General features: G+C 43.0%; 2 protein-coding genes across 3 annotated transcripts in view; one reads left to right on the forward strand and one right to left on the reverse strand.

Moving 5' to 3' along the window:
* Rnf6 (ring finger protein 6) overlaps window positions 1-24305 on the forward strand; it is a 53254-nt gene that overhangs the window by 18319 nt on the left and 10630 nt on the right. Inside the window, exon 6 of one of the 2 annotated variants that reach the window (XM_041677973.1) lies at window positions 8261-8425. The exons of the other annotated variant lie outside the window; for it this stretch is intronic. Coding sequence (XP_041533907.1) covers window positions 8261-8296 — 36 coding nt within the window. The 3' untranslated portion in view covers window positions 8297-8425. Of the gene's footprint in view, window positions 1-8260; window positions 8426-24305 lie in introns of those variants that run through there. 2 annotated transcript variants of the gene reach the window in all.
* On the reverse strand, window positions 465-22783 carry LOC121464879 (cytochrome P450 3A25-like). Its single transcript, XM_041677975.1, has 13 exons — window positions 22713-22783; window positions 21748-21841; window positions 18935-18987; window positions 17957-18056; window positions 14070-14183; window positions 13514-13602; window positions 13149-13300; window positions 10768-10895; window positions 10602-10668; window positions 8386-8546; window positions 5333-5559; window positions 3015-3177; window positions 465-963 (listed from the first exon to the last, which is right to left on the reverse strand). Exons 1-13 carry the CDS (start codon window positions 22781-22783, stop codon window positions 889-891), a joined length of 1494 nt encoding a protein of 497 aa, XP_041533909.1. The 3' UTR covers window positions 465-888.

Raw genomic sequence — 24305 nt, forward strand, 5'->3', positions numbered from 1 at the left:
AGGGAGGAGCTCAAGATGGATTCCAAAAGGAAAAATGATCTCTGCCCTGCATAAACATCAGGTGTGAGAAAAACTTCACCCCATTGTCACTTTTTTTTTTAAAATTTTATATGCTTTGATGTTTTGTCTACATGTATGTCTGTGTGAGGGCATCAGATCCCATGGAACTGGAGTTACAGGCAGTTGGGAGCTGCCACGTGGGTGCTGGGACTTGATCCGAGGTCCCCTGGAAGAACAGTCAGTGCTCTTAACCACTGAGCCACCTCTCTAGCCCCCCATTTTAGTTATATTTAAAAATCTTGAAAATTAATAAGCTGTAAATAAAATTTCTAAGCATTGTGCTAGATGAAAGTGACTATCATGAAGCTCTGGTAAGCCAAATGGAGACCAAACCGGATCCAAGCAGAGTGACCATGATCGGAAATGCTGTTTCTCAGTTTTATCAACTCTGTTTTAGTGCCCCCATTGATGCATAGGAAGACATCACATATTTTGGAAAGATGATTTCTATTTGTAATATAAAATATTATGAACAACATTTGAAACAGATTTATTTCAAGAATCACCACAGTACTTCCCATTTCATTAAAAGTGATTGATAAGATTATAGAGAAATGCTTATTACACTCAGAATGCAGGTAGCAAACTAGAGCTCAAAGGGGATGGTCCCCTTAGAATCGAAGAAAAATCTCCATATCTTTCATTCCTTTAAATCACACAATATATGATACTCAGCACAAACACTGAGCTTGCTCAATGAACACCTAATCATCAAGGAAATTAAGCTGATTCATTCACAGGCAAATTAGATTTTTCTGATGTTGGGTGGCACAGCCCCCTTGAAGAACAGCAGAACTCTTGAGGGAAATTCTTGCTCCATTTGTGATTTTATCTTGACACAACTTTCAGGATGATAGGTTTTTCTGGTTGGAAAAGTGTTTTCTTGCTTAATTTCAGGGGTATCTGTGGTGGTTGAAGAAGCACATTGAGAAGCAGTGAATGAGCTAGGAATCACAGAGCAAAGCAGAACACATTCAGGACAGTAGTATTTTATATATGCAAAGCACCTTTGTCTTTATATGTCATGAATTCTTTATATATACATCTTCGTTAGCATTGGGTAGTGATGCTAGTCTATCTGTTCCTGCAATAAAGCCATTTTGGAGTAATTATTTATTTATTTTTGGAGTAATTATTGTGTAGAGAACCCGCAGGGGAGGAACATGTTGACTTGTGTTCTTCATTGATGCGAATTTAAGTGAAAAGGCTGAGTTTTAAAACTTTAGATGACATTTTAAGTGTGTGTAAGACTGGCAGTATGAAGTTAATCTTATGTTTGTGGACACTTAGAAGCCAATCCTGAACAGATGTCAGACATTTTACCTCTATGGGCCCGACTCAATTTCTCAGGCTGGTTGTGCCTGTTTAGTTTAAGGGTGGGCAAGAACTTCAGGGAGCATTGAGCCTTGTTTCCTAACATCTCTCCTCTTAGCCCCTAGGTAATATAAATAGTGAACTGCATTAGTCAATGTTTTCACTAATCCTTTTGCCTAAGTCTCTTCCATCTAAGTGGGAGAAGGGAAGCCACCAACAGAGTAATCTGGTCTTGGTAGAGGGTATGGAAGCCAGGGAATCAAGGAATTTGAAGAATGTCAGCTTATGGGTGACTAAAGATTGAGACCTGCCTGCTATCTAGGTTAAAGTCTTTTTCTGTCCATCTTTCTGAACCACTGTACACACAGGCTAGCTACCCAGCTGTCCTTGGGACCAAATGAGGTGATAACTACCTCTCTTCTAATGGCCCAGAAAGAAAAGACAACTGAAGGGAGGAGCTGCATACATGAGCTTAGAAATGACCTTATCAGTCATTGCTTTATTTGGAACAAAAGACAATTGTGTTAAGTTTGGGGAGGAGGCAACATTTCAACTTGTCTAAATGTATTGTTTGTTTGTTTTTTTCATTTTGGAGGGGTGGTTTTTCAAGACAGGGTTTCTCTGTAGCTTTGGAGTCTATCCTGGAACTAGCTCTTATAGACCAGGTAGGCCTCGAACTCACAGAGATCTGCGTGCTTTTGCCTCCCAAGTGCTGGGATTAAAGACGTGCACCACCACCATCAGGCTATAAATTTTTCTTACAATTTTTTTTGTTTTTTAAATTTTTTAAAATATTTTTTAAAAATTTATTATGCATGCAATATTCTGTCTACGTGTATGCCTGCAGGCCAGAAGAGGGCACCAGACCTCATTACAGATAGTTGTAGCCACCATGTGGTTGCTGGGAATTGAACTCAGGACCTCTGGAAGAGCAGCCAGTGCTCTTAACCACTGAGCCATCTCTCCAGACCCATAGAAGTTCTTTATATAATATAATAGTGCTTGAAATCAGTGTGCACTGCACACTGTGCACAGTGTGGATCTCTTAAATGTATGCTCTGGGTAAATTATTTCCGTGTATCTGAGACAACTAGGCACGGTGAGTTTTTAAAGTTACAAAATTAAAAGCACAGCCAATGCTGGGAAGCCCCTGACTCCTGGGAACTTAGCTCTAGAAGCCCACCATTCACAAACCACAGCAAGGTTATCATTCCGTGCTATGAGTGTGTGCAATGGTTTCCCCGTTTCCATTTAGCCACACAATTTAAAACTGGATATGGTTTCAGGGACTGGAGAGATGACTTTGTGTTAAGAGCACTGACTACTCTTCCAGGGGTCCTTAGTTCAATTCCCAGAGACTGCATGATGGCTCACAAGCACCCGTAATGAGATCTGGTGCCCTCTTCTGGCCTGCAAGAACATATTCAGGCAGAACATTATATACATAATGAATAAATCTTTAAAAAAATTGGACATGATTTCAAAGACACTATACTTAAGTCATTCTGATCTGCATGAACTCTAAATGGTTTCTCTGTGCTTTAGCCAGACAGACTTACAGCTCCAGAATGGAAGGACCTTAAAGCTCATAGGTCACTTGTTACTCAAATCCTTCATTCTGTACAAGGCATCTGCCTCACCTGAGTTTCTTCAGAAGGCAGGAGGGTAAAGTTCTGCAGGACACTGATGACAGCCAGTTTCATGCTGATGAGGGCAAACCTCATGCCAAGGCAGTTCCTGGGTCCATTCCCAAAGGGCGTGTATACGTAAGGATCAATGCTGCCCTTGTTCTCCTTGCTGAACCTGGAGACACAGTAGGGATGAAAACGAGGCTATCGAACATAAAGACCCCAAGAGCTCTGTGTTTTGAGTCCTCACAGCCCTCAGTTGGAGCTGAACCCTTGCTGTGGATGTCTCAGTATAAAATTGTGAGTCAGGGGCTTCTCCAGAGGGCCTAGATTAGATTCCCAGCACATCTGACACCCTCCTGTAGCCTTCTCAGATACCAGGTACATGTGCAGGAAAACACCCATACACATAAAAATAGAGGAGCCTTTGGTGTTGAACTGAACTGAGTTGAATGCTTTTAGAGAGGAAGTGTATCTTTAAATACCAAAACTCTGTCTGGGATGGGTATATGTTCCCATTCTGAAAGTCAAGTCAGAATTAGAGCAAAAAGTATGCTACTGCCTCAACCTTCAAGAAGGCAATTTCTAATTAGACAGATAATGGGAAGTTCTTAAAGCTAATGGTAAATTTAGGGACCAGCACACAGCATACATCACCCCCCCCCAAAAAAAAAAACCAAGAATCCTACATGTGTTAGTTTAGATATCACTTAACACCAACTACTGCCTAGTCACCAAATAAGATCGATCAATCTATCTATCTGTCTGTCTGTCTGACAAGATGTGGTACATAGGTTAGTGGAGCAGGCTTTCCTTGGGTTGCCAACCAGATTCCAAATCATGACACAGACTTATTATTAGTTTGGAATGCTCGGCCTATGCTTGCCCCACTGGCTCTTATAACTTAATAGAACCTATTTCTCTTCATCTATGTTTTGCCTTGGGACTTTTCACCTTTCTTTCATTCTCTATGTCCTACTTTTCCTGCTTCTTCCATGACTGTTGTCTCCCTCTCCTCTCTTCTCTCCTTCCCTCCCCCAACCTACATTCCTCCTACTTATTCTCTCTGCAGGCCAGCACCACCTATCCCTCTACTGCCTAGCTATTGGCCATTCAGCTTTTTTATTAGACTAATCAGGGGCCTTAGGCAACACTTCTTTACATCATTAAACAAACGTAGCATAAACAAATGCAACACACCTTTACATAGTTAAAGTAATATTCTGCAACACAAATATAAGACGTCTTTACATAGTTAAAAGTAATGTTCTACAACAGGTTAGTGTTTAGGTGATTAGTGATTCAAAATACAACTAAAATATACTAGCTTTTGCAAACCCTTTACATGCCTACAAATAAATTCTTGAGGACACATTTCACTATTAATGGAATTAATGTTAGCATATTGGGACTCTCAATGGCCATGAATAATTTTTTTTCTGGTCTGTTTTTACAACATCAATAATTATCACTTTGTAATTTTCATTTTTTGTTGTCGTTTTGTTTTGTTTTATTTTTCAAGACAGGGTTTCTCTGAACCTTTGGAGCCTAGCCTGCAACTAGCTCTTGTAGAAGAGGCTGGCCTCCAACTCACAGAGATCCACTTGTCTCTGCCTCCCGAGTGCTGAGATTAAAGGCGTGCGCCACCACTGCCCGGTCACTTTGTAATTTTCTTTTTTCTTTTAATATTTATTTATTTATTATGTATACAATATTCTGTCTGTGTGTATGATTGAAGGCCAGAAGAGGGCACCAGACCTCATTACAGGTGGTTGTAAACCACCATGTGGTCGCTGGGAATTGAACTCAGGACCTTTGGAAGAGCAGGCAGTGCTCTTAACCACTGAGCCATCTCTCCAGCCCATTTTCTTTTTTTTTTTTCTTAGACGGTTTTTCTGTGAAACAATCTTGGCTGTCCTGGAACACACTCTGTAGACCAGGCTGACCTCAAACTCATAGAGATCTGCCTGCTTCTGCCTCCTAAGTGCTGGAATTAAAGGCATGTGTCACCACCGTAAGGCTTTTTTTGTTTTGTTTTGTTTTGCTTGTTTTTGTTTTTTGAGACGCGCTTTCCTGACTGTCACGGAACTCTGTAGACCAGGCTGGCCATGAACTCACAGAGATCTGCCTGCCTCTGACTCCTAAACTCTGGGATTAAAGGCGTGTCCACCATGCCAAGCTCACTTTATAATGTTAAAAGGTCTGATTCCCAAAAGACAGAAAGATACAAAGGGATACGAAATCACATATATGCCATTTCCAGTAAACAACATGTTAATAGTTTAGTTCGCCTGGTTCCTAGTGGGGACCCCTTCCCGAGGTCTCTGTACCTTTCTGGGCGGAACTCCTCAGGCTCTGGCCAGTACTCAGGATCCCGATGAAGAGGAAAGGTTGGTACCATAACTACAGTCCCTTTGGGAATGAACACTCCATTGATTTCCACATCCTTCTTAGAGATCCTGTCTAGCCTGCTAGCAGCCGGGTACAATCTGAGAGTTTCATTCACTACCATATCCAGGTACTCCATGTCCATCAGGGCATCATAGGTGACAGGTGCCTGGGAAGAGGAAACATGTTTGCAGATGAGGTTTGGACTCACTCTTCAACCCAGTGTGTGGTGCTCTTACACATCAGAAACTCCAAGGGCTAACCTCAATTAGCTTAGCCTTAATAAATCATTCTGCACCTATGATGACCTTTGTCCTGATTATGGCCCATTAGGATGTGAAGTATAATTTTTTTTTTTTTATTTTTCGAGACAGGATTTTTCTCCATAGCTTTTTGGTTCCTGTCCTGGAACTAGCTCTTGTAGACCAGGCTGGCCTTGAACTCACAGAGATCCGCCTGCCTCTGCCTCCCGAGTGCTGGGATTAAAGGCATGCGCCACCACCGCCCGGCTTGTGAAGTATAATTTTTAATATAGGGGCCATTTGGGACACTCCCTTGTCCAGATCCCCTCGTCCTCAGCATTGCTGTGCTCTTGATTTCTTTATCATGTGATCATATATGACCAATGTATTATGACTGTTACAGTCAGACAGAGTCCACTGAGGTCACTGTCTCATCACCATATACTGTCCGTATACACCAAGGGAATAACATCATTGCAAAGAACAAACTCCCCACTCGGTTCCCATCAGGCTTTTTCGATTATTCCAGTTTTGCATATGCATGTGTGTGCATGTTCAGGACATGTGCACAGTTGCTGTGCGTTGGCCTGTCTGTGGGAACTAGAAAACAACCTTGGGTGTCTTTTCTCATGGAGTTTACTTTCTATGCATATTTTGAAACAGATTTTCAGTAGTCTGAAACTCATCAAGTAGTCTGGGTTGGCTGGCTCCAAGAGCAGACAGGCTCACACTGTCTGCCTCCTCAGTGCTCCACTTACAACTTTTTCCCCACATGGGTTCTGGAAATCAAGCTCGGGTCTTCATAAATAGCATTGTGTGATTGAACTGTGTCCCCAGCTTCTCAGACTCGGCAGTTTCTGCTAACTACCTCCTTTGGGAGTAGTGAGAGGGGTGAGTTTGAATGAAGTAGAAACTCCTGGGAACATGGCACATTAGAAACTGCCTCTGTGTGTGAAGAGTCAGAACAAGTAAACAGACCAAACACAGTCTATATCAAGGAGAGAGGAGGAGCTTCAGAGACACAAAGGAGGCAGTAGGACATCAAAAAAGCATGGTGGAAAAAATGGATGATTCATAGAAAAGAAACCAAGCTGAAGATGGCACTGGCTTCCCTGTTCCCCAGTTCCAGGGGAGGAGGAAGGCAAAGGCCCTCCAAAAAAACCAAGAGGCTAGGTGAAAGGGGCTGGGAGTCCTACGTCCAGGACACTCCCACAGCCTCCACAGACTTCAGAACCAGTGAGGAGTGAGGTGACATCGTGGGGGTTGACTTCTGCAGCCGTGGGGAGGAGTTCCCAGTGTCGTCACTGGGAATGACTGAGAAAGTAGAAGCTAGTTGACATCTTTTTTGGTTTTTCGAGACAGGGTTTCTCTGTGGTTTTTGGAGCCTGTCGGGGAACTAGCTCTTGTAGACCAGGCTGGTCTCAAACTCACAGAGATCCGCCTGCCTCTGCCTCTATTTTTAAGTTTTATGTTTAGTTTTGAAGTGTGTGTGGGTGTGTGTACGTGCACATGCATGCACGCATCTATGTACGTATCACTGCAGGTGCCCAAGGAGTCCAGAAGAAGGCAGATTTCCTGGCTAGAGCTGGGGTTAAAGGCGTGCGCCACCACTGCCCGGCGATAGTTGACATCTTTATAGAGAACCTTTCGTTAGAAACTGAACTGCTCAGGGAGGCAGAGGATAGGGACCAATCACAAGACAAGGAGGCTGAACTTAATGTGCCACAACCCTAGGGCAAGAGACTACCTAAGAGACTGTAAAGTGCGAGGGTTAGATGTTTAGGAGCTTAAAAGTACATGTGGCAGGAGGCTGAGGAAATAAAGTGCTCAGAGAAAGGTGTACCCCATCGATTGTCCTGAACAGGTCTCCTATACTGAGAATAACTGTAGAGTGTGACAGCCCTGAGCCCAAACTCAATAGCTGGGTCCCTCTCTGTTCTAGAGCCCCTATAATAAAGCCCTAGTACTGTCCTTGACACACCCACAGCTGCGTCCCTCCAGCAGGCGACCAGCACTTAGGAGGTGTGGAAAGCACAAATGCAAGCACTTCTCTTGAGCACGTCTAGCTGCATTCCCATTCAGCTGAAGCTGAGACATTAGCCACCCCAGAGGGTTTGACCTAGAGACTCCCTGAGAGAACCTGTCCTGCACACGGACTGTAATGCAAGCTATGGCCAGCAGAGGGCACTGACACTCAAGGAACTTATGAAATTGATACTAACTGTAGTCAGGGCTTCAGACAGCAAGTCCTCTGATACACTGTGAAAACTGCAGGAGAGAAAAGAATCCCCTAGTTGATGCACACACCCACACAATAAATGCCATGCTATTGCACTGGACAGCAGAGCCATCGAGAGGAGTGTCAGGCCAGCCTGCAGAGACCAGTGAAGGCCACCCTACCACCGTAGATAGTGGGGGCAGCACCCAAGGACATCAGTAGAGATAACTGTCCAGATACCTTAAGGACTGGTGCTTATTCTCAAGTGTCACACAGGTTTTCTGGGTGTCTCTTACTTGATATTATTGTCATAATAGATAAAGATACATCAGAGCCAGCACTGTATTAAAGATTGAGTATTTCTATGGGTTGCATTCATCTCCTATGTCCCTTCTTTGTTTCTTTTTTAGACGCTTGCTAAAAAGGATGGAAGAACCATTGTATGACTCTCTGTAAAAATTCTTATTGCAAGTGATGAGACATGTTCTTCTAATCCTTTACCTCTGCCCTCCCTCTCTGGGTACCATCCCCTCACCTGATTGGGCAGAACTCTGTCAATCTCATCCTGAAGTTTCTTCTGCACATCAGGGTGTGTGGCCAGTGTATACATAATGAAGGAAATGGATGTGCTTGTGGCTTCATAGCCAGCAAAAATGAAAACAACTGATTGGGCTGTGATCTCCATATCAGACAGGGCTAAAAGGAAAAGAACATGGTGGATAAGGAAGATCAAAGCAGAACATCACAGTTGAGAAGAAATTCAAATGGTGCTCCCAGCTGTCTAGGGAAGAACAGAGAAAGGAGGTCGAGAGTCACTGGGACTGAACTCCACTCTGGTGCCCACCTGTGGCCTGTCTGTCCTGTTAGAGCAGACTCGCCACCACAAATGTGTAGCTCTGCCCACCACAGCCTGTCCTCACACACACTTATAAAGAAAGGTAGTGGTTAATACTGACTGACAACTTGGCAGGATCTAGGATCACCTAGGAGATGAGACTGAACATTACCATGTGGGATTATCTTCACTGATGTCAGCAGACCCATCTTAAATGTGGGTGGGACATCCCATGGCCTGGGGTCCCCAACTGAATAAAGAGAAGAGTATGAGGTAAGCACCAGCATTCAGCTCTCCTCTTCCTGACTACTAATGCAATGTGACCAGCGGCCTCCCGCTGCTGTCACCAGCTCTTCACCACCATGGTGGGTCAGAATAATCCTGTCCCAAAGGGTTTTTTGTCAGGCATTTGTCACAGTGACAGCATGAGTGACCAGGACAAACACCTTACTATTAGTAAATGTGAGATCATTTTTCCTTCATGGAAAAAACAAAACCAGGCGGGAAATGGTAGAGTGTTCGTCCTGCAGATGCTTCACTGCGGTGGAGGAGTGTATGCAGAGGTATACAGGGAATCTTCCTGTATCCTTCCCCCAAGCTCTGCTTCGACCAGAAAACACTTTAAAATTAAAGTCTCTCCTCGCACTCGAAATTAAAGAACAGATAATGCAAGGCCTCCTGAGGCCAAAAGACTATGATGCATGACAACTTGAATTGCAAAGTAACTAATCACAAGAAGAAAGTAACAGGGGATGCAAAAGATCACACCGCTAAAAATGAATGGCTATATTTCTGATTGATATATTTAAAAAAGCAAATAAGTAAGGCTTGAAAACTCTTCTTATGCTGGATAATATCTAGAAATGTGGGACAAATATGAGAATTTAAAAGTCATTCTGTAGCTATAATAGTAATAATATGTAGCACAGTTAATAAAAACCCAGAGAAAGATACTGGCATTCAACCTGAAGGTCAGAAAAGCAAAACAGCCAGCCACTTGCTCTTACCGCTACCTCAGTCTGAAATGGCGATCCTGCCTCCAGGAATCTCAGAATGGGACTGTGTCTGAAAGCTGTCTCTTCCTGTGTTATAATCCTCTCTAGGGCTGGGATTAAAGGCATGCACCACTACTGCCAGGTTCCTATGGCAAACTAGTGTGGCTACTAAGATTAAAGGTGTGTGTCACCACTGCCTGGTCTGTAAGATGACTTGTGGGGCTGTTTTACTCTCTGATCTTCGGGCAAGCTTTATTTATGAAAATACAATTTTTTGAGGGGAGGCTTTTGGAATGGTTTCTCTGTAGCTTTGGAGCCTGTCCTGGAACTCGCTCTGTAGACCAGGCTGGCCTCAAACTCACAGAGATCCACCTGTTTATGCCTCCCGAGTGCTGAGATTAAAGATGTGTGCGATCACCGCCTGGTTCAAAATACAAACTAAAAATCACCACAATAATAGTTTTTGTCACAAAGCTAGCATGGACTATGTTATAAACCGGGGGCCTGAAGGATGAAGAAGAGCAGGGTACATGATTTCTCAGACACTATTTACACAGAGCAGATGAAGCTGTTGAACACAATTCCACCACTCACTCCCAGATGCAAATTCCCAGCAGAGATCCAGAATCAGTGGGGTTGGAAGGGACTGAGAATCAAACTCTGCTCTGATAGATGACCCTGCACCACTGAGGACTTCTGGGCACAAAATGCTTCTCTGTGGCTGCCCTACAGGCTCTTGGACATGTAACCAGTTTACTTCTAGAAAGATCCTGTGGACTCCATAGATACCATCCATGTTTGCATCTTTCTGAAATTTGGCAGAAATGCTTCCATCCTTGACCGCTCCCCCCATGCATATGTCCTGACACCCTCTTTCCTCTGGGCTTTTTGATTCATGCGCCATGAACCATCATGGGTTACCTTTCTGGGACTCTTTGCCTTTGGAGTTCTGAGTGTTCATCATCAGGTGAAGAAAATCCACTCGGGTCTGGAGAGAGAAAAGTCAATGATGGACATTTAGAGATGACATGTTCACAGCCTGACACATGATCAAACCATGAGCATTCTGACAGTAACCACATTTTACCTTCTGATTTGAATCAAGGTGATTTTGCTTCATCTTTTTTATAAATTCGTAGAAAAAGTCCATTAGCCGGTTTGGAAAAATAGAGATACTTAGCATCTCGTAAACTGGAGTAAGGAATGGAAACATAACTACAGAGAAAAAAGAGAAAGCGTAACGAAAATCTGCACTGAATTCTTATTCACTTATTAGAAATCAAATGCAACTTCTGCTAAGCTCCGGGATCCACTTGTATTTTTATTCAACTCAAAGGAAGGTGCCTAAGTGATGTTAACAATAGTTGTGTTTATAATACATCAAAACGTAAACCACTCAAGATACAGGCTGGAGAAATACTCAGATGGTGGAGAGCATTTGCTGCTTACACAAGACCCAAGTCAGTTCCCAGTACTTGACTCTGAATGGCTCATAGCTGCAAGCCCACCTCCCTCTACTGGACTCTAGAGGCACGGCACTCACGTGTCTACATACATATATGCACACATAATTAAAAATAAAACAAAATTTAAAAAATACTTAATGTAGGAAGAAATATTTGTTACATTCAGTGAACCAACATATTCACCCCACTTTCTATAGTCTCTCTGCAGCTTCTCCAGGATCCCCCTCAGACATCCCTTTCACAACTTTGGGTTGTTGTTATTTAATAAAACTCTTAAGTGTTGCTCTCATGTGCATGGGCGTGGGGCCATCCACTGAAGCATGGGAAACTGACCAGTGGCCACACCAACAAAGAAGAATGATTCTCTCTTCCCTGGCAGCTATCAACTGCCAAAAGTTCTCAGAAAGGGGTGGGAACTAGAGAGCATCTAGGGAAGGAGTATTGGTTGGCTTGATCTTGTGGAACTGCTTTGAGTTTGAGCGTGTGATAGCTCTTTGTGTCCAGAAGATGACATTCCTCTTCACCTTCCAGCCTTTACATTCTTTGTACCTCTTTGCAAGAAAGGAATACATTTGATAACAGTGCATACAATTTAACTAAAAGTGGGCCAAAGATAAAAAGGTCTAAGATTGGCATGGTGAGCACATGCCTTTAATCCCAGCAGTCTGGAGGTAGAGGCAGGTGGATCTGTGAGACAAAGGCCAGGACAACCAGGAACTTGTATCCAGGGGAAAAAAAGTTTCAGGAATATGCTGCCCAATTAAGATGAAACTGGAGGGAGGGGTTAAATGTTCATAACTTCAGCTCTGACCTTGTGATTTAGAGATTAAATCACAGCACATCATAAAATTCTACATCATAAAAATTTTAAATGTGTACTTCAAAGGATCCTATTAAGAACATTAAAAGACATCTAAAAATAGAGAAAATATGTCAATTACATATCTGGAAAATGACTGTTATTCATGATACACACGCCAGTCTTACACCTCACTTACAAGCACGCAAACCATTCAGCTATACAGGAGCAAAGGTTGAACAAATGTTTATCTAAGGACAAAAATGTCTCCCAAATGGGAGAGTGTGATTACAACTTAAAGAAAGTACAACCCAGCTCTCCTGGTGTTATACTATTGAATGTCCACTAGGGAGCTGGGATGACCATCATGAAACAACAACAACCCAAAGTGTCGAATGGGGGGCCTCATGATCTCCTAACCAGAACATAAAATCCATCTATCAAAGAAAAAACTTCTCAGTTGCTCAATAAGTCAAACACAGAATTCCTATGTCATTTGCAAATTTCACCCCAAGTGCCTACCAAGAAAACATGAAAAAATGTTCAATCATAATCTCAGATGCCAATGTCCATAAGAGTTTATTTGCAATACCCTGAATCTGAAAATAACTGGAATGACCGTCATATGGTACGGAATTTGGTTTGTCTACAGAACATGGGAGTAGCAACAAATGGTTCTGTTGAATATATTATGTTAAATGACAGAAGCTAGTCACTAAATTCTGTGCATTCTATGACATTTATAATGTATTTTTGTGGCATACCAGGAATAGGCAGATCTACAGGAGCAGTAAACTGGTGTTTTAATTGCAGGGAGGAATGAAAAGCTGCAGGTTTTCTTGGATAAAATCTTCCCTGGTTTGACAATGGCAATGAATACACATTGCAAAAATTGAATTACACATTGTAAATGGGTACATTATTTTTTTAATATTTATTTATTACGTATACAATATTCTGTCTGTATGTAGGCCAGAAGAGGGCACCAGATCTCATTACAGATGGTTGTGAGCCACCATGTGGTTGCCAGGAATTGAACTCAGGACCTTTGGAAGAGCAGGCAATGCTCTTAACTACTGAGCCATCTCTCCAGCCCAGGTACATTATTTTTCAATATAAATTGTATCTCAGTAAGGATGAATGATGCTATTTTGATGGAAGTATGTGAGGGAGGAAAATAAAAGAGAGGAAGTGGCTACTTACATATAGTGAGAAAAAGTGGGTTAAGGAAATCTAAATTTGTTAAGATCTTCTTGGTTTTCTGCACAAAGGGATCTTGTGGGTTGTTGAGGGAATCGATGTTCACTCCAAATGATGTCCCAGTGATCACATCCATGCTATAAGCTCCAAGGATGCTGAGTAGAGAGAGAAAGATGAGAATCAACATCTGCATCTGAGGCAGCTCTTCCTTCTGAGCTACCCAGGCAGGGAGCCACACAGTCAGAACCGAGGTTTCTATAACACTCACACATGGGATGTTTACCTGTGGTTGGTTTGCGGATGTCCTTTTCCTGGAGTTGAGGGGACATTAATGTACTTACAGTCCCATCAACTGGACCACCACTTACTCTTTCATGGTGATGGGCTTCCCTTTCTCTTCTTCTCGTCTCAAGTTTTTCACCAATGTATCTCCATACTGTCCAATGATGGGGAACATCTAAGCACAAAGCACAGCATGTGTAGCTAAATGTAGAAACTCAGGTCCCAGAAAGACAAGTCATCCCCAGTCACAAAGCAATGAACGGGATGTTACAGCAATTTTTATTTATTTATGTGTTTATTTATTTGTTGTTTGTTTGTTCTTTTTTCTTTTTCTTTTCTTCTTCTTCTTCTTTTTTTTTTTCTTTTTGAGACAGGGTTTCTCTGTGTAGCTTTGGGGCCTGTCCTGAAACTCGCTCTGTAGACCAGGCTGGCCTCACAGAGATCCTCCTACCACTGCCTCCCAAACGCTGGGATTAAAGGTGTGTGCCACCACACCTGGATTACAGTGAATTTTATAATGGGTCCTCTCGGCATGAAGTCAAAAGCCCATCACAGAGGACTGACCCTTGGAAAGGGACTATGGGCTTATTTCCTACCTGTTCCCAGATTCATTATCTAAGGAAATTCCCTCTCCATCATCACCTCCTTGAGTTTTCCACTGGTGAAAGTTGGAGATAGCAGTGTTCGAAGTCTCTTCCATTCTTCATCTTCAGATATGGTGATGGCCTTTTTCATAGTACCCGCTGGACCAAAAGTCTGGAGTTCAAATTGAAAGACAGCTTACCTTGCTGAAATTATGTATATGTTCATAGCCACAGAAAATATATCAAACAAATATCACTTGCCTAATAAGTATCTACTGATCTTCTTAAGTGGCAGACCCTTGTTTATTCTCAATACATCTTCATTGAAGACACCTCACAGCCTACATAAATATGGATGTCATCTATCTACAGGGCATGGCTTCATGTCTTTATTTCAAAGTCTCTTCTTAAGTGGAAACCCTTTTTGCACAGGGGAAAACTGTTCTTTGGTGCAGGCTGTTGCACATGGGGCTGCTTGGGTCCTGAGGCAGAGAGCATTGTGTTCGCCAAGGTACTGGCTTCTGCTTCCATTTTAGAAGCAATTGTTTACATAAAGGGACTTTTCTGCTTATGCAGCCCCTAGGGAAATCTATGCATCTTCCCAAGAGAAAACTTCAAAGGTAGAGGGTCTTGGCCTGAGAGCCAGAGAAGGAAGTCTTTCTTGCGCCCCAAGGACCTTGGTACCAGTAGCATAGATTCTGAGAAACTGCTTGCTCAGCTCTGTATGCACGCTGTCACAAGTATATCCACTGCCCTACACTGGAGCTTATATAGAGGGAATAAGAAAAAATGAGGTCCCAGAACCTTCCTTCCTGGGAACACATTGAAAACAAGAGATCCCTACTATAAAACTAAAGAACAACAAAAACGCTATGATCAGTCAGTTAAAGGCTTACTGTGAGATATTTTGTAAAGCTTGCATTCTAGAAAACGTCAAATGATTCTACATGTAACTTTGTTAACGTACAAATAATTTCAGACTGTCTAACATATTGTACCTGCATGAACATCCAAGCTAGACACAGATTGTAAAATACAAGATCCTATGCTTTACAGACCCCCCCAAAATTTGTAACTTCCAGATTTGACAGCTGCTGCCCAAGGATGCTGCCTCAGGTTCAACAGTCTGTTTTGTACTTTGCTTTTCCACTGGGGATGTTTAATGGGGAAATGAAAAAGAGATCCAGGACTCTGATGTTTGCCAAATGTTTTATGTAGTCACTATGCTATATAGATAAAGAAGATCTCTGTTTGGGAGAGAGAGAAAGCAGCTGAGCCCTCAGAAGTACATTCAGTTCCCCGCTGACTCCACACCTTGTCTTTGGGACCTTAACATAGCTGAAGCTGGACTTCAACAGTTCTTCCATGTGCATATGCCCCCACAGACACACAATTATAAAACAATAAGCCTGCGGTGGTCCTGCACTTTAATCCCAGGATTTGAGAGGGAGACAAGCAGATCTCACTAAGTTCGAGACCAGCCTGGTCTACATAGGGAGTTCCAGGACTGTTACACAGAGAAGCCCTGTCTTGAAAAACAAAAGCCAACCAACCAAACCAAAAAACCAAACAAATACAAAAGCAAAAAAAAAAAAACCCTTATCAATAATAAAAAAGATTAAGGAATTATCTGTTATTTTAAAGAACTATAACATGGAAATCTTTTTATCTTTTTTGCTTTTTAAAAATTATTGTTATTATTATTATTTTGTTTTCTTTTTTTGAGACAAGGTTTCTCTGTAGCTTAAGGGCCTGTCCTGGAACTAGCTCTTGTAGACCAGGTTGGCCTCGAACTCACATAGATCTGACTGCCTCTGCTTCCTGAGTGCTGGAATTAAAGGTGTGAGACACCACCGCCCGGCTAAAAATTATTTTTATTTTTATGCATATGGGTGTTCTGCCTACATATATATTGGTGTACTATGTGTGTATAGTGCTCACTGAGGCCAGAAGAAAGCCTCAGGTGGCAGGAGACCGGAGTTCTAGACACTTGTGAACCAGCCAACATGGGTTTGATTGACTGCTGAGACGTCCTTCCAGCCCCACAAGAATATCCTTTCAATTTTATATATAGGGGCACAAGGAAACAAGAAAGATAATTCTATTTCCTAGCTATGAATTTTCTTCTCTTCCAAAACTCTATAGTTTGTGCCAAAATGAACTCTTTTTAAACCCCTTTATGCTAGAAGCTCAGAAGGAAAGGAATGAACCAAACTTCTACTCCATGAAGAAATGTATACAAAAGCCTCAGCCAGCTTCACGCTTGATGTGAAAGCCTGCATGCTTGACCCTCCAGCCAGGAACAATCCAGAAGTCTCCTCTTACCACTGTAACTCAGTACTATCCTCAAAATGCCAGCTAGTGCAATAATGTAAGAAAAGCCGATGGAAGACACACAGCTTGCAAAGCCATGAGTGGAAATGTCCTGATTTTCAGGCACCACCATTGCCCATGGGGAGCACACCAAGCAGCGCACAGAACAGATGTACGGAAGGAAGAAGTGAGTTTGGGAAAGTTGTAGGCTGCAATGACAACTCAGAAGTCAACGCATTTGCACATCATCGCGATGATAAGCAGAGAAACATTGAGAAAGTGATGTTATAGCAATAACTAGAAATTAAATACTTAAAGCATAAATGTAACAAAATATGTTCTGAGTCTTTAACCTGAAATTGTCAATGTGGCAAGCAAAGGTAAACTAAAAATCAGAGAGGCCCATGGTAGCCATGGATTAGAAGACAGAGCACAGTAAACATATTTCCCCTTGCTGGGTGATGGTGGCACACATCTTTAATCCCAGCACTTGGGAGGCAGAGGCAGGCAGATCTTTGTGAGTTCAAGGACAGCCTGGTCTACAAGAGCTAGTTCTAGGGCAGGCTCCAAAGCTACAGAGAAACCCTGTCTCAAAAAACCAGAAAAAAATATTTCCCCTATATTTATTTAAATTTTTATCAAAAATCACACTTAGCTTTTAAATTGAGACAAAAATATTCATAATTAAGATAGAAAAGCAAAGGTCTGAGAAACAACCACACAATTCTTTTTTTTTTTTAAAAAAAAAGGAGGGCCGGGTGGTGGTGGCGCACGCCTTTAATCCCAGCACTCGGGAGGCAGAGGCAGGAGTATCTCTGTGAGTTCGAGACCAGCCTGGTCTACAAGAGCTAGTTCCAGGACAGGCTCCAAAACCACAGAGAAACCCTGTCTCGAAAAACCAAAAAAAAAAAAGAAGGAATTAATCCACACAATGTCACTCTTTAAGAGGGAATGGTCCCCAAAGAGGGGAAAACACTGTGGTCAATTGATTGAAGAAAATAGATGAGAAAGAATCCCACACAAGTAATAGAACTTATAAGCTTTGGCAGGAACAGCCTCTCCCAAAATAGTATTGGAACAGTTGGACATGCATGGTATAATAGGAATCTTTACCTGACCTGTGTATCTCATATCAAAAAAATTGCAAATAGACCATAGATGTAAATGTAAAATATGAAACTATTAGTTACCATTAAAAAATAAGAAAGCTAAGCAAAATATTCTCAAACGTGACCCTGAAAGCATCCATAAAAATGCATCAGACATTGCCAAGAAGAAAAGACAAGATTCTGACGGTGACTACCACACGTTTACAAGAGGAAGTTCCACGGTGAAGGGACAGTCCACACTACTCATACACACACTCAAATGAAGGGATGCCACTCAGAATGTGATAGCAATACTGACCTTATCTTATATACTGGCTGGAATATATTATATTTACACTCATACAAGACATTACCATTTACAAAAACCAAGACTTTTTCTGAGCACGGTGATGGCTCTTTCTCGTGATTATGTAATTCTTTCCAGATTAAAATGGAATGATTATGACGAAAGTTTTAAGAAAAATAAATAAATAAAATAAAATTGAATGAAAGTAAGTCATTATTTTCTAAAAAGGACACCTACCCGACGGTTTGTGAAGATGGAGTAGCATTCTTTCACCAGCACTGTTTTGATGATTTCTGGATCCGTGATAGCCAACACAGGCTGTCGGCCATCATAAAACCTGAGGTGGGAAAATAAGTGGACTCAACCTCAGAAGCCAGATTCTGCACCTGGATACACACCTGGGACTCTAGACTCCACCCCTGAGGCTGCACTGGCCACACCCCCAGTTATATATATAGCACAGCAACATGTGCCCCAACTTCAAGTTCTAACCATAGAAGCCACTGGAGTCACGTGAAATGAAGGGTAGCGTGGCTAAAGCAGGGAAGAGAAACTTAGGATGAAATGGCCCTTCAAAGAGTCCTAGTTAAGAGTGAACTCTGGAACATAGGTTAAGGCTAGGCAAATGTACATGGTTATTGCCAATACCATCCTTTGGTGTCTAAATTTGTCAGCATCTGGGTTGGAGGTGTGGCTCAGTGGTAGAGCCCTTGTCTATCAAGTGTGTGACCCCCAGAGATCTCTTCTTCAAAGGCATCAGAATTAAATAGACAGAAAATACCCATATACACTTCCAGTAAATTTAATTTTTTTTATGATAAAGATGTTTTTAAAGTGGATATAAATGAGTTCCTAATTTGCTTACTTACATCTCCCAGTCTGTCTCTCAAAAGCATACATTACTTTTAAGTTAATATAGAGAAGTTCTGGGTTTAACTAAAAGTGAATTGGTATAGATATGATCTTGCATTTCTGAGCCCATATCAGAAGGTTCTGAGCACTAGGTGCAAAGAGTCTTGGAGCCCTTGGTTCGTCAGTCTGGAGGATGTCCTGGAGGATGTCCTAGTAGGCAACAGCCCTAATGGAATTCATGCTGTTCGAATTAACAACTGTGACGGATTAGATCCTGGCAGGACAACCTCCAAAGACTTTGTCCTCATGCAGTGAGTGCTTCATTCTACAAGCCTACCCAATGGAAGTTTCCAGACTACTCACCGCCATATTTTCCCATACTTTTTATAGCAGTCTATATCAAATTTCCACAAACCCTGGGGAGAGAAATAAAGTTAAATCCATTATTAGCCTGTATACAATGGATCTTTCTCTAACTGGGGTGCAAATGACTCAATTTCTGTGAAGTCAGGCTTCCTGTCCCTCACTGGTGATTAGAGGCAAGTTCTTATTAGAGACACCTGAAGGGAATAGGGGAGGCTAGAAGTGGTATCTGGAATGGAGAGTTTAAGGCTGTTTTTTTTTGGATTTTCTCAGTGTTGGATCTGTTTAAAGAACTGTCCTTACTTATGGATACCAAGCAGCTTGTCATCTGAGGTGTGTGTGTGTGTGTAAGTTGTCTTTGAAATCCTAGACCACTCTGAGCTGTTCCTCAAGATTCCAAAGGGCATATGTATAAAACCCCCAAGGTCTAGACTCTTCTGTCTCCCAGTTCAGTGTTACCTCACTTGTTTTATTAGTATCCAAAGTAAGGGAATGTGTATAAGCCTCCCAGGGTATAGACTGTTCTGTCTCCTCGTTCAGGGTTATCCCACTTGTTTTATTAGTATGAAAGTGACAGAGTGAAGCCACACTTGGTGGCACACACCTGTAATCCTAACCCTCAGGAAAAAGCAAGAAGATGGACAAGTTGAGGCCAGGATGGGTTGCATGTTGAGACCTCATCTCAACATCTAGAGGAGCGGGAACAAAAAGAGTCACAACTGGTCAAGGTGCAGAGAATAAGAAACTGCAGAAACTGCACGGAATGGGCCATCTCATCTGTATAACAGTTCCCCTTCCCTAGGCACAGGGATCATTGTAAAAGAAGGGCAGAAAGGCTGCATGAGCCAGAGACAGAAAACATTGCAACAAAGTGTTTCCACGGGCACAACAAGGCAGTTGCACATAGGAACTCACAGTGCTTGTGAAAGCATGCACAGGACCTGAGAACAAACCAGACAAACTGCTAGCATGGAAAGGAGAGAAGGGCATGAAATCCCACCCCCACCTGGGGAGCGGTTGGCAATTGACCACTGCTGGGAGGGGACTAGTTAGTTTTTCTTAAGGGTGTGGCTCTTGATAGACCAACCGTGATCCTGTGCATGACCACACAACTTCTAGTATATAGGCAGCACAAATTGGACTTCATGGCTTTCAAAAAGCGTATACAGACTGGATGGGCAGGGAAGGAGGGGTGGTCCAAGGGGATCCTCGGGTAGGGAGTGAATCTGATCAGAATGTATTGCATGCAATTCTCAGAGAACTAAGGAAAATTGAGAAAACAACAAGGGAAATCAAAAAAATTAAGCGATAAAAAGGAAAGACAGAGAAAGTGAGGGGGTGAGTGGATACGATGGGAAAATCGTGACGGAATGCGGGAATCAATGAGAGGCTCCCTTTCTACAGCAGAACAGAGCAAAGGGAACACTAGCTCTGAGTTTGTTTTTTTTTTTAAAGATTTATTTATTTATTATGTATACAACATTCTGCCTCAATGTATGCCCGCAAGCCAGATCTCAGTACAGATGGTTGTGAGCCACCATGTGGTTGCTAGGAATTGAACTCAGGACCTCTGGAAGAGCAGCCAGTGCTCTTAACCTCTGAGCCATCTCTCCAGCCCTAAATCTGAGTTTTTGATGCAAAGGTAAGAAAAGGAAATGTTCTTCCTGGTGTTAAAGCTGTGACTTAATGCAAAAGAAGGTTCAGGAAGGGAAATGTGCTGGGAAGATTATGAAAACTGTTCCCCTTTCAAGGATTTCCTAGGCAGCCACGAGGCAATGGTGGTCTCATCTAGACCTCAGGTCTGCAGTAGGCATCTAACTCTGAAACTTGGACTCTGACAGGCAACTGCAGTCTTTGGGGAAGGAAATTCTAGCAGAGAGCAGCCTGCTTGAGGCTCTGCTGATGGCCTTCAGTGCCTGAGTTCGTTATCTGCTAGTCAGGTGCCAGCCTCTACTGACCAAGCAAGTCACAATGAATCAGGCAACGTTAATGACCCGTGTGGCATTTATGGTGCATTTTTCAAGAGCTCTAGAGATTTGATAAAACCATCCTTTCTATGAAGGACTTTGCCTCCACTTAGAAAAGCAAAAATTCATTTGCCCTGTGTATATCTGAGGGCAAGAAACAAGCACCACCTTGTCTCAGTCACAGCCCAGCCGCATCCTGCTCACACTGGCCCTCAGCGTGCTGCCTTGGAGGAAAAGAAGCAACACAGAACACCGTTATTCTATCAAACTCTCAAAAATGGCCTGGGTACTAAAGCTGCATGGAGCCATTGAAGTAACTGCAGGGGACTTAGCAGTCCCTGGGAGGTTTCTGGTAAGGGGGAGTTCCCTGTAGTCAATTCACAGACAACCTGATGCCCGGATACTGCAGAGCTGGCCAGCAGGAAGAAAAGAAATGCTGCTCCAGAGTCAGGTGTGAAGTCTAGTCTAGTGCACACAGGCTGGTGTGGCGCTACCGTGACCAGGCATGGTCTCCCATGAGTGCTGGCTTAGGAACGTTTGCCTTCCTGGAGGCTCCACTGAGGAAAACCCCAGAGTTCCTTACAACCTGTGTGCGAAGTCCTGAACGCTGGGCTTTAACGTGTCTGCAGCCACTGTTTCCTAACAAAAGCAACCTTTAAAGGGATGTCAACAAGTCCTAATGGGAAGCCCAAGCACACTCCTGGAAGGACACAAAGTTTTCGGTGGTCTAACACCCCTACACTTCATCCCGAGGACTGGCGTTTGCATCTATGGAAGTGACCCATAAGCGGATACACACGAAGTCGCATCCATAAGAAGAAGAGTAAGAGCTCAAACAGTACTCACATTTCGGTAGCCCAAAACAGTGCCCAGAAAAGGAAGAGGTTTGGGTCCAGGAATGCCAAGCTTCTTAAAAACCCCATGAGAATAGGTCCCATATCTGTAAAGTAAAAGAAAATGCCAGGAACATTTCAGCGTGGTCAACTGAGACCCTCCCTCGGGACCCGTGCTACCTGTCCTCTGCTGTAAAAACGGGCACTGAGTGGGAAATGGTTCTGGATACTGCAAGGCAAAATGAACGAGTTATCCAGAGGGAAGGGTGTTTCAGGTGAGGGTTCCGGTAGGATGCATAATAGGAATTTGCGAAAAGTACGTTGGGGGATGAGAAAAAACAATAGGCATACATATGCACAGGGGACAACCCTCAACCCTACACACCTCCCTCCATGCTAAGAAAAGCCAGGAGGCAAGGATAGTGAGAAAAAGTTTAAGCACCTTCCGTGATCTTGCCACTCCTAAAACTCAGAAGGGTTATGGTGGCCAATTGTTATTTATTCATTTATTTATTTATTATGTATACAATATTCTGTCTGTGTGTATGCCTGCAGGCCGGAAGAGGGCACCAGACCTCATTACAGATGGTTGTGAGCCACCATGTGGTTGCTGGGAATTGAACTCAGGACCTTTGGAAGAACAGGCAATGCTCTTAACCTCTGAGCCATCTCTCCAGCCCCCGGTGGCCAATTGTTAATGAGTTCTCTGATTTGATGTTGATTAGTCTAGGTGCAGACCGAGAGTCAGCTACATCTTCCCAGGAGCAAGTCTTGTCAAAACCCTCTGAGTGTGGGAGGGAACCATAAAGCCGGGAGCTCAAAGGATCAGCAATAATGTCAGTAGCAAATGTACTACCCAAGTGTTGATTTCAACTTCTCCTCCATGTTCTCTTCGGGTGTTCCAAGAAAGGGAAAGGGGGGCCTGGATATCACCCCAACTCCAGTTACAGATAGGGAGAAGCTTGGGCAGCTACTCACATGTAGATGAGCACCAGGCTGGTAGCCAGCAGCACCCAGGTTTCTGTGGAAAAGTTGGGGATCAGCTCCATCTCAGCTCTCCTTCAGCAGTTCTGGCTCCAAGTTTCCTTCCCAGCAGAGAGTCTTGCAGCGCTTCCCTGCTGTGCCCAGCTGAGATCCTTGAGGCCAGTCTGCGGTATTTATGTGCTAGGAAAGGAGGAGGTGTCAGCGAGGCAGCCAGGAGAAAAGTCCTCCCTTGCACTGCCTGAACTTGGAGAACTGAGATGGCCTTTTCAGTGACAACTGTTAAAAGTTCATGGAGAATTCTGCTCTGACCTCTTTTGAGTGGAATGAGTGGAACAAATATTCGGGGTGAATATTTGTTCTTTTAGAAACTCAAATAGATCCATTGGCATTCCATTTCTTCTAATTTGCAGAGATCTTTCATGCCCATTCTCATTCCAAAACTCGTTTAAACATACAGATAAATCACATCTACATCTTTACCAGTGCAAGGCTATCTTTTCTAGTTGTGTGTGTGTGTGTGTGTGTGTGCGCGCGCGTGTGCGCGTGTGTGCGTGTGTGTGCAGTGTATGCAGAAGTCGACACTGGGTGTTGCCTTCTGTTATTTCCACCTTATTTTTCAAGACAGGATCTATTACTGAACCCAGAGCTTGCTACTTCAGCTAGACTGGCTAGGAAGCCAGGCCCTGGGAACCACCGTTTTCTAACACATACCCTTCCTCTCATTTCTAAGGTTGTAGACATTTGCCACCAGCCCAGTGAATACATGGGTACTAGAAATTTTAACTTGGGTCCCTTTCCCAGCAACCTTTCAGAGTCTTTTCCATAGCCCCAAATTATTTTTCCTATAAGGCTCCTCTGTGCTGTTTAGGACTAGAAATTATTCATCCAAACACAACTCAGAAAAAAATTGAGCCTGGTAGAGTGATTTCTCACCCATCACACCCAACAAGGAGACTCACCCTGTGTGCTAGCTAGTTAAGTCAACTTGACACACGTAGTAGGAAGCCACTTGTTTGTTTTCCCAGCTTCCCAGACTCCCAAAATAATCACACAGAAACTATTATTTAAATCACTGCTTGGCCAATCACTTAAGTGTATTGCTAGCTAGCTAGCTTTTATTACATCTAGTATTAACCCATTTCCAGTATTTTATATTTTACCATGAAGGTTGTGGCCTACTGGCAAAGTTCCAACATATGTGTCTCTGGAAGTGGTTCCATGGTTTCTCCTCGACTCTGCCTTCTTTGTCCCAGCATTTAGCTTAGTTTTCCCTGACATGTGCCCCATTTTCAAGCACAGAGTGGATCTGTCACCATTAAGGAAGTTGTGGCACTCTGCTCACAAACCCCATTTAAATGCTTGACCTCCTGAAAGAGCCAGAGTTCGCGCTGGCAGCATGGCCCAGAAAGCTGCCATTTCTGCTTTTTTTCTGCTACCACTGAATCAGGACAACTTCTCTTAAGGTAGCTGTAGCACACCACCAGCCAGAAAGAAAAATGCAGCTAAACCTTGTTTTTCTGTGTCTAGAGTTCCTTTCCAAGCTTTCTCAGGTTTTACATGGATATAGTTGACCACTATATAGTAAAG

Source organism: Microtus oregoni, unplaced genomic scaffold (assembly GCF_018167655.1).
Source record: "Microtus oregoni isolate MIOR12 unplaced genomic scaffold, Mior012 000029F_ref0000214, whole genome shotgun sequence".
Classification (NCBI taxonomy): domain Eukaryota; kingdom Metazoa; phylum Chordata; class Mammalia; order Rodentia; family Cricetidae; genus Microtus; species Microtus oregoni.